The sequence below is a fragment of the Anarhichas minor genome, unplaced genomic scaffold, assembly GCF_050575085.1.
Source record: "Anarhichas minor isolate MPS153535 unplaced genomic scaffold, ASM5057508v1 ptg000027l, whole genome shotgun sequence".
NCBI lineage: Eukaryota > Metazoa > Chordata > Actinopteri > Perciformes > Anarhichadidae > Anarhichas > Anarhichas minor.
In genome coordinates this window covers 11,319,120-11,331,773 of record NW_027466473.1, presented here as the reverse complement: position 1 = coordinate 11,331,773, position 12,654 = coordinate 11,319,120, and the positions used below count along the sequence as shown (strand labels likewise).

The 12,654-nt window shown below is 41.3% G+C and overlaps 2 protein-coding genes across 2 annotated transcripts; one reads left to right on the top strand and one right to left on the bottom strand.

The window, feature by feature from the left end:
* Positions 1-2,509: 2,509 nt before the first annotated feature.
* Positions 2,510-5,942, bottom strand: rab38c (RAB38c, member of RAS oncogene family). Its single transcript, XM_076101733.1, has 4 exons — positions 5,750-5,942; positions 4,874-5,004; positions 3,643-3,780; positions 2,510-2,671 (listed from the first exon to the last, which is right to left on the bottom strand). The coding sequence occupies exons 1-4, from the start codon at positions 5,940-5,942 to the stop codon at positions 2,510-2,512; spliced, it is 624 nt and encodes a 207-aa protein (XP_075957848.1).
* A 2,097-nt stretch (positions 5,943-8,039) lies between these two features.
* Positions 8,040-10,003, top strand: LOC142960522 (ras-related protein Rab-39B-like). Its single transcript, XM_076102388.1, has 3 exons — positions 8,040-8,359; positions 9,408-9,678; positions 9,848-10,003. Exons 1-3 carry the CDS (start codon positions 8,145-8,147, stop codon positions 10,001-10,003), a joined length of 642 nt encoding a protein of 213 aa, XP_075958503.1. The 5' UTR covers positions 8,040-8,144.
* Positions 10,004-12,654: the final 2,651 nt, after the last annotated feature.

Here is a 12,654-nt window from a genome sequence, read left to right as displayed (position 1 = left end):
TCGAGGCTGATTTCCAAATTTTGAGGGTGAAATGTGTGGAGCTGAGAGGACGTGACACATTCAAGGACGATGCAGCTGACTGCGCACCATATGACACCACGAATACATGTTTTATTGCATGTAGTCTGGTCCACAGATAACGCAGTTACAAATGTTTTGTAGTACAAGGACAGGCTATTACACATCAAAGGCAGTGAAGTGGAATATAAAGCTGAGGCCTAATTCGAAAAAAACATGGAATTTCAAATAGCACTCGAGGCAGACTCAACAGAGTCTGTTCAGTTGTTGCTGCGCTAAAAAGACACACATGCCATGCTTTCGACTGGCGAGAAATCGATTTTAGGGTTGAAGAAAACTCCTCATACCAACAATAGAGCCAATAGTTTGACTGTCAGTTGGGTTTGCTATCAAGGTTATTTATCTCTAGAGTGAACATTCACTTTGAGGATGTGATGTAAACCGTTCTAGACTGAAACCACACATGTATACATAATGAAATGGAAATTGGTGCTTAACTAAAGGAGGTGCTGTTTATCATGAAAAGACGGTAATACTGGAAGAACCACAGGCGTTGTGAAGTGCTTCACACTTTACCACTGCTATTCCTAATTAAAGGAATTCTCAATCCACTAATAGCCTTCAGGTTTTATTAACGACTTGAATAATCCATTTAATGGACACATCTGTTTAACAGACCCTAACCCCATTGCCTCCAAAACATTTATGTTTATTTCGGACTGCAAAGGAGTCTTGTTTTTTTCTTTTCTTGGTAGCACGTGAGAGCAGATTTTCCAGCCCGTCAGTTCATGATCCAGTGTGAAAGGAAATGTCTTTACGTATTAGCAGGCCTATTATGAATACACGGGATGCACCCTCTGTGTAATGTTACATAAAGGGATTCATTTCTACTTCAGATTAGCAAAGAAAAAAGGGCTGTGATCTTCAGCAGATGGATAGTAGGCTGCAGCCTTTGTATTGACACGACTATCCAGTAAGTTTCACTCTAACCATCGCCGAGTCATTAGACAGTACACAAAGAACATTCAAAGGATCCAAATGATTTGATTTGAACGACGCAACAATGATTTTGAAGGTCGTGGGCAGAAAATAAGGCTGCTCACTATGGGCAGCATCGCGTTATCTTTTTGTGTACAACATTTTATTGATTTCAATCATCTTATTAACGGAGCACCAGACCCTGCATGATTATATTAAAATTAGTTTGACCAAAACAAAATCTCAAAAGGAATAATATGAGTTTAAGATGATTAAATCGATACCTGTTTGTTAAATATTAGACGTTAGTTTAGCATGAAGACTGGAAACAGGGGGAGACCTCCAGCTTGGTTCCGTCTAAAGGTAACACCATTGTAGCACCTGTGAAGATCACTCATTCACACATTGTATCTTGTTTGTTTGATTTATGCAAAAACTGAAGTGTAAAGACACACACATTAAAAAAAAGTTTTTATATGCATTAAAGGGACAGTGTGTAGGATTTGGTGGCATCTAGCGTTGTAGTTGCAGATTGCAACCAATTAACCCCCCCTCCCCCCCACCCCCCACTCCCCCTTTCTAAGTCTGCGGTAAGGTAAGCAGCCATGTTCAAAACCGTGGTAACACCGTTCGCCTTGCTCAGAGGCCATTCTTACCATAATAACACTTTAGGAGCAACAAAAGTCAGACTGCGACTGGCGGTACCACAGTTTTGCACTCTGCAGCTCACGCTACTATTCACATGTGTGTCAGAGAACAACAGTGGCCTTCAGGTAACGTAAAACACTTAAAGGTTCTCATTAGAGCCAGTGTTTGCTTTGCCTGTACAGGAGTAACATGGCGGTGCAACATGGTGGACTCAGTGAAGAGGACCTGCTCTCTATACGGAAATATAAACGGCTCATTCTTAGCTGATGAAAACACAATGATTCTTATTTCCAGGTGATTATACACCAATGAAAACATAGCTATGAATATTATATTCCATTTCTGCTAATGAATCACCAGACATGCTACACACTTGACCTTTTAAACAAATGAGCTGGAGCGTGTTAGTTATTGAGGACTTTGTTTGGACAGAGCCAGGCTAGCTGTTTCCCTCTGGTTTCATCTTTATGCTTATAGTCAGGTGGCCATAAATTAAAAGGAAAGATCAATCTTCTCGTCTAATAACTCTGTCAGAGTTTCAGCTGGTAAAAGACAGCGGAAACCTGAATCTGTAGAAATTACTTCTTAGACCTCCGTCACACTCATGGTGGGGACTGGGTGGATAGAGACACCGTCTTGTATGTTAAGCTTTAGGTTCAATGCATGAAATTCGGTCTGAAACATTTAATACCTATCATTCTAAAACCTTTATTAATTTAAGACATTTTTTTACCTTGGCCTGCAGTGTGAACAAGCCCATGAACATTGGCTCTCCCCCGTTTTACAACAGAGTCCCTGAGTCAGACTTATCTCAGTGGCCTCACACAGCTGTTCACTTCCTGGTTGTCTGTGATTGGTCTGGAAGTCACCACTTCACACATGTCGAGCAGTTGAGATGATCCTTCGTGGTGCTCGTGTATCCAGACAGGACGAGGGCGCCGGGGTCTCGCTCTACCACCGGGCTCTCCTCGTTGTTCAGGATGTGCTCCACCAAGCAGCGCGCCGCCTCCTCGATGTTTGCGTTTTCCTGGGGGAGGGAATAAAAGAAGACACCATGTGAAGAAATCATGTGCTCTTCACTTCACAGCCATAGTGGCAATGCTCTATGGATGGCTATTGTGATAAAACCAATAAAATGTGAATCTGTCCTGTTGAAACAAAGCGTAACAAAAGCACAAGTAGACGAGAATCACTAGAAAACAGGAGGTCAAATTAGCCACCATAAGCTAACAGTCATGTGGAACCAGGTGAGAGTGTATCACCATAAAACCCCTAAATGTGTAAGGGTGTGATTTATTCAGCGTTGGGCTATTTCTTCTTCCATTAGTGTCCACAAATGTCTAACCTCGTCACAGTCAGGGTGGAAAATACAGCATATCAAAAAGTGTGATTTTTGACTTACCTGACATCTGACATGGCACACTAACTTACTAAATTGGAAGCCAGGATGTCACACTGTGATAGAAACACTATTGTTTCTGTTCTGTCTTCTGAGCCTTCGTGTTCACTAAACCCCACTACTGTCTCTGACTCGCACCCTAGTGTGCAACTCATTAGACGGGCTGGAGAAACAGAGGGTTAACTCACACCCGACTGCAAACATTCCTCTTTGTCTCGTGAGAGCACGGCAAATAATATCTGACTTTTTGTGTTTGTGCTGACACGCCCTACAGTCATTTTCAGAATCGTTTGGACTGCTGTTGTTTTAACATTGCCATCTCAGCGGGTTAAATATGTAGTTAACCTGACTGTGTATATTATGTGCAGAGCAGCTGACTTTGATTTACCCCCAAATTAAGTCATTTAGTCTTTGGCTCAAGTCAAGCCCCTTCACAACTCTTTCCATTATAGGAGGTTAATCAAAGAAGCCCTCTAACCTTTCATATTTACCAGTATATTAAGTGATTAATGGAACATGTTACTACCTCAATCGATCTCAAAATGTCTTTTCCACTGATTTTGCGGCAGTAATTGCATCCAGTGTCTCCTATCTCGTACCTTTGCAGAGGTCTCGAACCAGCCGACGAAGCCGTTCTCCCTGCAGAAGGAGTCGAGTTTGGGCTGCTGGGAAGCCAGCTGGTCTGACTTATTGGCCAAGAGTACAGTTGGAACTGGCCTCCCATGGTTCAGGGTCACCTGTAAAGTGAAGAACGACAGCTTAGACGATGGTTGTACCGACTTTTAATACAAGCAATTTAAAGTGTAACTGTATAAGGATTTGTTGTAAATACCCTTGTGAGCACATTGATTGTTCTTCAAGGTGTCATTGTGCTTTAACAGAAGTACTTTTTAACGTAAGGCCCCTCTCCTCACACCTTTCCAATGTTAGAACTTAGAATTGCTTTAATAACTTTCTCAAGCTTTCTTTTTGTCATTTTCTAAAACAATTACTGTGTGGTCAACTGGCGTTAACAATTCTATGCTACGCTAGCTACTGCAGGTATACTGACTGTACACACCTGCTGCTTTTTCTTTTCAGTTATTGTAACAGTGAATAAAGACCTCCCCGGCTTTAGCGTCTATCTTTTTCTTTTCAACCTGTTTTTGCTGCTGAACCAGTTTGACATTCTGGATATATCTTTCCAACGCATGACCCTTCTGTCTGCTTCTTTCTGAAATGTCCTTTTTTAATTTTTCCCAAAAATGAGATTAGACATGTATGCAGGGAGGGCAGGTAGTGACAGTGTGGGCTCGATGGTTGTGACAGCTTGATGGAGGAGCAGGAGGGGGCGGGCTTAGAGAAGGGTCAATTCTGACGTACTGACACCTCAAGCAGTTCCAATGTAGCATCTTTTTCCTCTGCAGACTATTGATATAATGTCACCGTACATGAATTTTAGGACATTGTGGCTGCAATTTTTGAAACTACTTTTCTCGACCGTGGAGCTCTCAGCACACACTTGTGCCTCTGACAGCTGTTAAATCCTTTCTTCGCTTAATCTCACTTTGAATTTGTTCCTAAAGTACATGAAACCCAGGTGACTACAACAAGCAGTAGACATGAAAATGAAAGTTAAAGATATTTAGACATAAATGTGGATGATGTCCATGCAGTATCTGCGAGTTCCTTTTCATTAGAAATCTTTAAACCAAAACAATATCGCTGCCCGAACCGTAACTGTAACTTTGGCATTAATGTTGTCGTTTGTGGCTGTGGCCATGTGCGGGTATAAATATAGATATTACTTTTCACTCCTCTGAATGCGACAGAATGACAGTTTGTGCTGACCTTGGAGTCCAGGTCATCCTTCCACTTCAGCACGGCGTCGAAGGTGGAGGCCCTCGTCACGTCAAACACCACCAGCGCTCCCACCGCCTCCCGGTAATAGACGCGAGTCATGTTCCCATACCGCTCCTGTCCTGGGACGCATGGTACAGCCAATCAGACACACACACACACACACACACACACACACACACACACACACACATACACACACATATTCATGAAAAGACACCTTTCAAGTCCATCAAATTAAATCAACCCACACCACGGTTTGTCAGTGATAAATATAGCGAGTTTGTGTGTTTATTCTACAGTAGCTGCCATCATGTGACTGATATTATCTGCATGGGATCACTTGAGTCACAGCCAGGCACAAGATCTACATTCCTCAACCAGGCTTCAAATGAGGGAGGGACCCAGTTATCCAGCACACAGACACACACACACACACTCTCTCTTGGAGTTCACGTCACCCACTGCAAAAATCTCCATGCTATCAACTTATGTTTGTACCTCACCGAGTCCTATTCTGTAAATTGTTTCAAGACACTGGAAAGCAGTGAATATAGTCCTATAGCACTGGCAAATAGCTTGAATAAGTTGGAGATGTTTTGCAGTGTTCAACTGCCATTTCTAAAAGGTTTTTCACAGGCCCCTACTTTCCTAAAACTGCCCTCAGATTGATTTGAAAAGTTTAAGGTTTCCAGAAGTAACTTTAAAAGATTTTCAGTAGTAGGTGAAACAAAAGTTTTTTGTTTCCAAAGATCCTAAAACACACATTCTTGAAAATTAAATCCCGCAGAGCTTTACAGTTTCAATAATCACCTGATGCAACAACAAACCTGTAAACCGGAATGTACTCGTTAAAGTTTGACAGACCTGCTATGTCCCACAGCTGTAGACGGATCACGGTGTCATTGTTCCACTGCAGCACCTTCAGCGCGAAGTCCACGCCGATGGTGGCTCGGTAGTGCTGGGAGAAGATCTGATGCACGTACCGCTTGATGATGGACGTTTTTCCGACTCCCAAGTCCCCGATGACCAGGACTTTGAACAAAAGCTCCTGCTGCATGTTTGCAGCTCTGCAGCCACACAAAAAAAAAAAATTCCTCAAAGAATTATTGTAACTCTATGAAGGATGTTGGTGCACAGGTATCGTAACAAAATTCTAAACTACAGCAAAGTCACGGAAAGTAGAATAAATGTTATTGGGCTAGTTGGACATTTTCTTCAGTTCAATGTACTGAGAAGAAAAAAAAGTTGTTATGATTCAATATCATCAAGATTTGCAAAAGCAGCGGTCAAGTTCGCCTGTGATCACTGCAGTCCACCCGCTTGATCACACATCGACTCTCTGCTCTCGTGAAGCGGCTCTAAACGCAGCAGCTCTGAGCTGGTGGTGCGTTCAAGGGGTCCTCGTAAAAACTCCGCTTCGGAATTTATCGCGCAGCTGGTTTTCTTGGATAGGCTGAGAGGAACTTTTACGCAAGTAAAACTATAAAAGCCACAGTATACATTACACATGGCGGATCATAGAATATGTCCTGTGTGTAAAGTGTTGATTTCAAATGAAATTAAAACACTTTCTTACTGTAAATGCGTTTGATTTCATATAATATACTGTATTTCTGTTATTGAAAATATGTAACCTAATATCTGGCGTTAAACAAGTAAAATAATTACTGACCGTTTTTCTGCTTAGTGTATATATGGATAGAAAAAAAATGGCAAACAATGTTATGTCAATATGCGCTCACTTCGTATTTACATTTTGTTGTTGTTGTTCCTACAGTCTTTGAAGGTAGCAGCAGGACTGTTTGGATTGTTGCTGCGCTGCCCTGCGTGCAGTTACGGTAATGGTGCTGATGAGGGCGAGGAGGAGATGTGTGATGCTGCTGTTGTGTCCTGCTGCCATTTCGTCCGCGGATCATCACGGAAATATCAACTGTCAAATTAACCAGCAGCTCATGTTATCTGTCGGTTTGAACACTCAACAGGCTGCTTTCATCTTTAAATGCTGACGGTGGACAAGAGGCCGGCTTAATATGATGCATGTTATTGGCTGGTTATTTCTGTAATTCAACCACTGCTACTCTGGAGGATCATTTTTAGAAGATATAATCATCGATATGGGGTTTGTTTTTTACAGGTACTGAGCTCCTGAGTTTAAGGTGGGTCATCATTACCGATTCTTATTAGATTGTTTTCCTGAATGTTAACCATTAATGTAAATAATACTCATACTGGCATTAAGCTAAGTGGGTTGGGCCTCCTTATTTTTCTATGAACTGAGCATAATATTTTATTATAAGCAACACTGGAGGTCTTCTAGGAAGCAGAATATTATTAGCTAGCGGTCCTGTTTAGCAGCTGTCTCCTTTTTAAGCTTATGTTTGGCTAGCTTCAAGGCCTCATTTTGTGTTATTGCTGTGTAGCAACCAGCCTACTATCCACATGGGGGCCGACTACACCAATGTTTATTGAGTTGGAGAGGAGTGGCCTCCTCCCCCCCTCCTTCCCCTCAAATTAGATCACCCAACTGTAAATCACATGGACACTGCTGAAATGATTTGAGCCTATTACTTTCCCCTCATGGTGGCAGCCATCATCCAAGAATAATCCATGTGGTCGACGCAGTCTGGATCACATTTGTTTTTAATCTGAATGTATTCAAACACATCCTCTGTTATTCTGTTGTTTTCACTGTCGAGGCTTTAAAGCGTGTCGAATCTCAGCTGTTGTGTCTTTTTCTTCCCTTTGGAGGATTTGTATTGTTAGTGAGCAGGACTACAGCCAAAGGTCAAGACAAGACCATGTTTTTAATTTCATATCTTGTGAAGATAATTTCTGCGGTGGTTTTGTGAGACAGTGTGCACACACTTTGTTTTGTCTTAAAATATACTCCCATTCACCATTATTTTATGTTGATTTTATGTTTTTTTTTAGCAAATGAAGCTCAATCTTCAGCTTTTGAACAGTTTTACATTCAGTTTTAGTTTTCTGTTCAAAGGACTGGATGCATAAGAACCATAAGAACTTCCAATTGTAGTAATGTGGATTAGATCGAAAATATCAAGTGGCAACTGATAAAAGATTCGTTTTTGTAGTTTTTCATGCAAAAATGTCATGTTCTTTGTCATATATGATCGTAAACTCTGTGTCTTTGAGTTTTAAATTGTTCGGACAAAACAAGACCCTTGAAGCCATGACATGGATGACGGTGACCTCACAAGTGAATGCTTTTATTTTCTCACAGATTTGATTTTGGTGAGACATGGAGACGATATGGCTTTATCAGTTTCGTCTGATCGTCATCGGAGACTCCACAGTTGGCAAGTCGTGTCTGATCCGGAGGTTCACTGAGGGCCGCTTCGCCCAGGTGTCAGACCCGACGGTGGGCGTGGACTTCTTCTCTCGCCTGGTGGAGATCGAGCCGGGCAAAAGAATCAAACTACAGATCTGGGACACTGCAGGGCAGGAGAGGTTCAGGTAAAGTCAGGACTCTTTTATCTCCCCTTTGATCCTTCTCATCCAGCCACAAACCGGCATCATGACTTGCAAACAAAAGTCACATTCCTGATAAGTCTAATGATGTGCTATATTTTTCTTATTGTCTAAAAAGCACATTAAAATTCCAGAACCATGTGGATTCTTCCAACAGGTATATTTACTGTGTATCTGAAGCCTGATGTAGCTTATTCCTCCTTCCTCCAAAAACAATTACCAACACACCAGTGCTATATTGTTGCACTGGATGACATGTTTCTCCAATATGATCAACATGAGCATTGTAGTTTATGTTGAGTCAAGTCCACTTTACGGCTGCTGTATATCATTAAAGCACCAAATGGTTCCCAACAGATGCACTATTTGATCCTGTTGGGATCACGTTTTCCAAGAAGGACAGTGCCCAGCTGACTAAGGGTTAGGTTTCTTAAAAGCTAAAGTAGATAGTTGTGTCCCGTGTTTTTACAATTTACATCCTCATTACGAACAAATGGTTCTGGGGCAAGAGCCACAGCCGGGGTAGAGAAGGGTATTGATGGACTAATGCATTGATGGTTTTGGTCTTTTCCTGAGATTTGTTTATAATAATGAAAAGTAGAGAATGATGCCAGGAGGTTGCATCCTGTCACGATCCAACACTTAACAGTTCCTTTATTTTAAACTGTTTCCCCAATCTTTCCCTAATTTTAACCAGCTGTTCTAGGTGCCTAACCCCAACCATATCTTAACCATAGTTATAGGATAAGGCTGGCAATATACTTTACTTTTGTTATTGACAACATACCCATGATCCCGTTTGTGTGGCTCTCAGCCCCAAGCCCACTGATTCCTACTGAAGACATACATCTTAAAAAAAAGGGTCACGAATATATACTTTAATTTAAAGTAATTTCGTGAAACAGCTGGGCACTGTGATTTTGACAAACATTACTCAAACAGGAGTAAATAGTGCATTTGTTGTCTCTTCTTCTATTTTCAGCATAAAAAACTAAGTTAGTTTCACATCCCATCCATCCATCTATCTCTCCAGGTCCATCACCAGAGCTTACTACCGTAACTCAGTGGGGGGGCTCTTACTCTTCGACATCACAAACCGCCGCTCCTTCCAGAACGTCCACAACTGGCTGGAAGAGGCCCAGAGCCACGTCCAGCCTCACAACATCGTCTTCCTGCTGGTCGGTCACAAGTGTGACCTGGAGGCCCAGCGTCAGGTGACCCAGCAGGAGGCGGAGAAGCTGGCGGGGGCCTTCGGGTTGCGCTATGTGGAGACGTCGGCACGAGAGTCGATCAACGTGGAGAAGGTGTGGATGAGATTTGACTACTTCTTCCCAGAAAGAAAAACTCTCTTATTTAGCTTCATCACCAAACTAGTTGCCCTCGCAGCTTTGAACCACACCCTGTGGTCTTCCTCAGCTGAGATTCGTTTATGATCCTTCATAATCTGTTCTTTATTTGCTTCTTTTTCTAAAGGCGTTTGTGGATCTGACGAAGGACATCTTTGAGCTGGTACGGAGCGGGGACATTAAGATCCAGGATGGCTGGGAGGGCGTCAAGAGTGGACTTGTTCCTAACACCGTCCATTCCTCTGAGGAAGTCACCAAGGGCAGCCGGCAATGCTTCTGCTGATTTACCTGGCTGCAGTGTGTGTGTGTGGAGGGGGTGGGGGGGGGGGGGGGGGGGGGGGGGGGTGACAGGTAGTAATACTCCAGTGGACTCCAATCTGTAGGAGATCTGTCTCACGCCTTGGCTGCACCCTGGCCCGTTTTTTTTGGGACTCGTAATATTTCCCCTGCTCAGTTACACAATTTACTTCTATATATAAGACATTGTTTTATCTTTCGGTGCCTGTTTATGGCTCTTTGTTGATGTTCCCAACAGGCGTAGAAGCACAAGAAGCATCCTAATATTCTCACTGTTCTGTTTGCATGTGTGTGTGTGTGTGTGTGTGTGTGTGTGTGTGTGTGTGTGTGTGTGTGTGTGTGTGTGTGTGTGTGTGTGTGTGTGTGTGGGTGACTGACTGTAATAATCCTGCTGTCTTTGCAGCTCTCAACACTTCAGCTTTACTGCACTTTTTGGCCTTTCCTGATGTGTGCAGTTATATTCCAGTGGCTAGTTATGTAGTTGGTGCACTTCTCTTAAAGACTGATACTGAATCAGAGATGCCAAGACTGGGCCATCCCTCCTCCTTTAGATGCATAATATATATTGCAACCGTGTACAGACTATTTAACCAGTGAGAGAGAGAGCAGACAGAAAGAGATCCTCACTGATTGCACTGCACTACGAATCCAAGTGGCTTAACACACAAAGAGAGCGGATGATAATACAAGTGGACTCAAATTGAACCAAAGTTTGAGACTTTGTGTTTGTTTGTCTGACTGCGACCTGCTAACGACTGCTTGAGGAAAGAGTTCGCACTGTGAAAATGTTCAACGGTACATTTGCTGAAAGGAAAAGATATTGTAGCCGATAGCCATTATAGCTTAATAATAGCGAGGAGATTTATCAATATGTTAAGTATCCACGTTCCTGTTTACTGTGTTGGATTACAGGTGAGAACTGTTAAGACGTAACCTTAAAGCCTTTTGTTTGGAACCCCAATATGTTCAATATTAAATCAATTTGAAAAGGATATTTTGAAACTCGTTATTATGTGAATAAATTATGTAAAATATATATAAATGAACCAACATTTTGTAAAATAAATGAAGAAATGCTTCTAAGTTGTTGTGAAATGTTATTTGTTATTTTCATAACAACAGTTTTATTGGAGTTCATTTTTATTTGATTATTTACATTTTTTTCTTAAAATCCCCCTGTTTTTATTGCATGGTGGCATTTTCTCAATGGTAGTATACTTCACAACACATTTTATTTTAAGATATCACTTCACATGACAGTGGTGTCGTGAGCGGCCCGTCACCTTACCCCATGCCCCCAAACAACTGCTATCAAATGTAGCCCTTTGTCTGTTTTAGTTAGCTGCTGTTAGAGAGACTGAATGGCTGCATTTGGTCCCAGATGTTCCTCATAAAAACACAAAGTAACTCTGAATTAACCAGCTAGTGCTGCGTATAGTTAGCCAGCTATAGGTAGCATGTGCAGGCTTGTTAAGCTGCAGAGATGATTACAGTCACAATGTCTGCTTTGCCTCTAGTTTGTTCATTCAGAAAATATTTGATATTGTTGTTGCAGGAGCTAACTGGCTAAATTGGATAGCAGTTGTTGAGCTATCTTAAGAAAGCCAGGGGAACTTGTGATTGGCTGAAAGGTGAGAGGCCGGTGACATCACTGTCGTAAAAAAAAGATAAAACTGTATTTGAAAAAATGTCACAAAATAAAAACTTTTAAATAAATACTTTTGAACATGTCTGTCTATTATGAAATGGAAATTAACTCCAATAAAACAATACTTTCTGAAATTATTCCAAAAAAATATTGTTTGATTTATAAACACAAGTGATTTATGTAATTCTTTGTCATAATAACTTGTTATATTGAACACTTTGGGCTCCATACTTTTGGAAACTGAATTCATGAGTTTGTTTGAGTATTTAACATTCACATTAAACATTAAATGGCACCTTCAGGTCATACATTTCTCCTCATAACTATGCCATACAATCCACTTATAGATTCAGTCATATCCATATTTAATCATTGCATGCCTCCATTTTAACTCAAATTGTCCAAAGAAATAAAACGTTTTTTATTTTTGATATAATGTAAATTTAATTTAGTTCAGAGCAGAAATAATAAAGATACAAATGTGTATATATACCTGAAAGTGAACAAATTAGAGTTATTTAAACAACTACAATTGCTCAGACTTCAGGTCAGATTCATGAGAAAAGCATAATTAGCCCACAAGTTCCTGTTCATAGATAAAACTGTGTGTTTATCCTGAGAATATCAAAATCCAAAATGTAAGGTGGCTGCAAACACATTCACATTACGCAACCTGTAAATATTTTATTTGAAACCTAACCCAGACAAAGTTGAGTCGTCAATGTTGTTGTGACTCTGGGATTATTATTATAGTGTCATATTAAAGTGTCATCAATAATACATGCCTTGAGAAATGAATAAAGATTTGCCTGGTGCAAAACAATGTGAAGGAACTCTGCTGTTTCTACCACAAAAGTGAGTGTTGTGTAGCTAACGGGCAATAGTGGGTCACAGCCGCAGTGTTAACAGACGTAATGCTGTGTGCGGCCACTAGAGGGCAGCCTTCGTGTGTGGAGAGGGGAGGGCAGAAGGAAAAGCTATTTAAATAC

Coding starts and splice junctions, on each gene's coding strand:
- rab38c (XM_076101733.1), bottom strand. CDS start 5,942: ATGCAGCAGGAGCTTTTGTTCAAAGTCCTGGTCATCGGGGACTTGGGA. Junction 5,005..5,749: donor ACAGCTGTGGGACATAGCAG/GTCTGTCAAACT, acceptor CATGCGTCCCAG/GACAGGAGCGGTATGGGAAC. Junction 3,781..4,873: donor AGGATGACCTGGACTCCAAG/GTCAGCACAAAC, acceptor TTCACTTTACAG/GTGACCCTGAACCATGGGAG.
- LOC142960522 (XM_076102388.1), top strand. CDS start 8,145: ATGGAGACGATATGGCTTTATCAGTTTCGTCTGATCGTCATCGGAGAC. Junction 8,360..9,407: donor GCAGGGCAGGAGAGGTTCAG/GTAAAGTCAGGA, acceptor CTATCTCTCCAG/GTCCATCACCAGAGCTTACT. Junction 9,679..9,847: donor AGTCGATCAACGTGGAGAAG/GTGTGGATGAGA, acceptor CTTTTTCTAAAG/GCGTTTGTGGATCTGACGAA.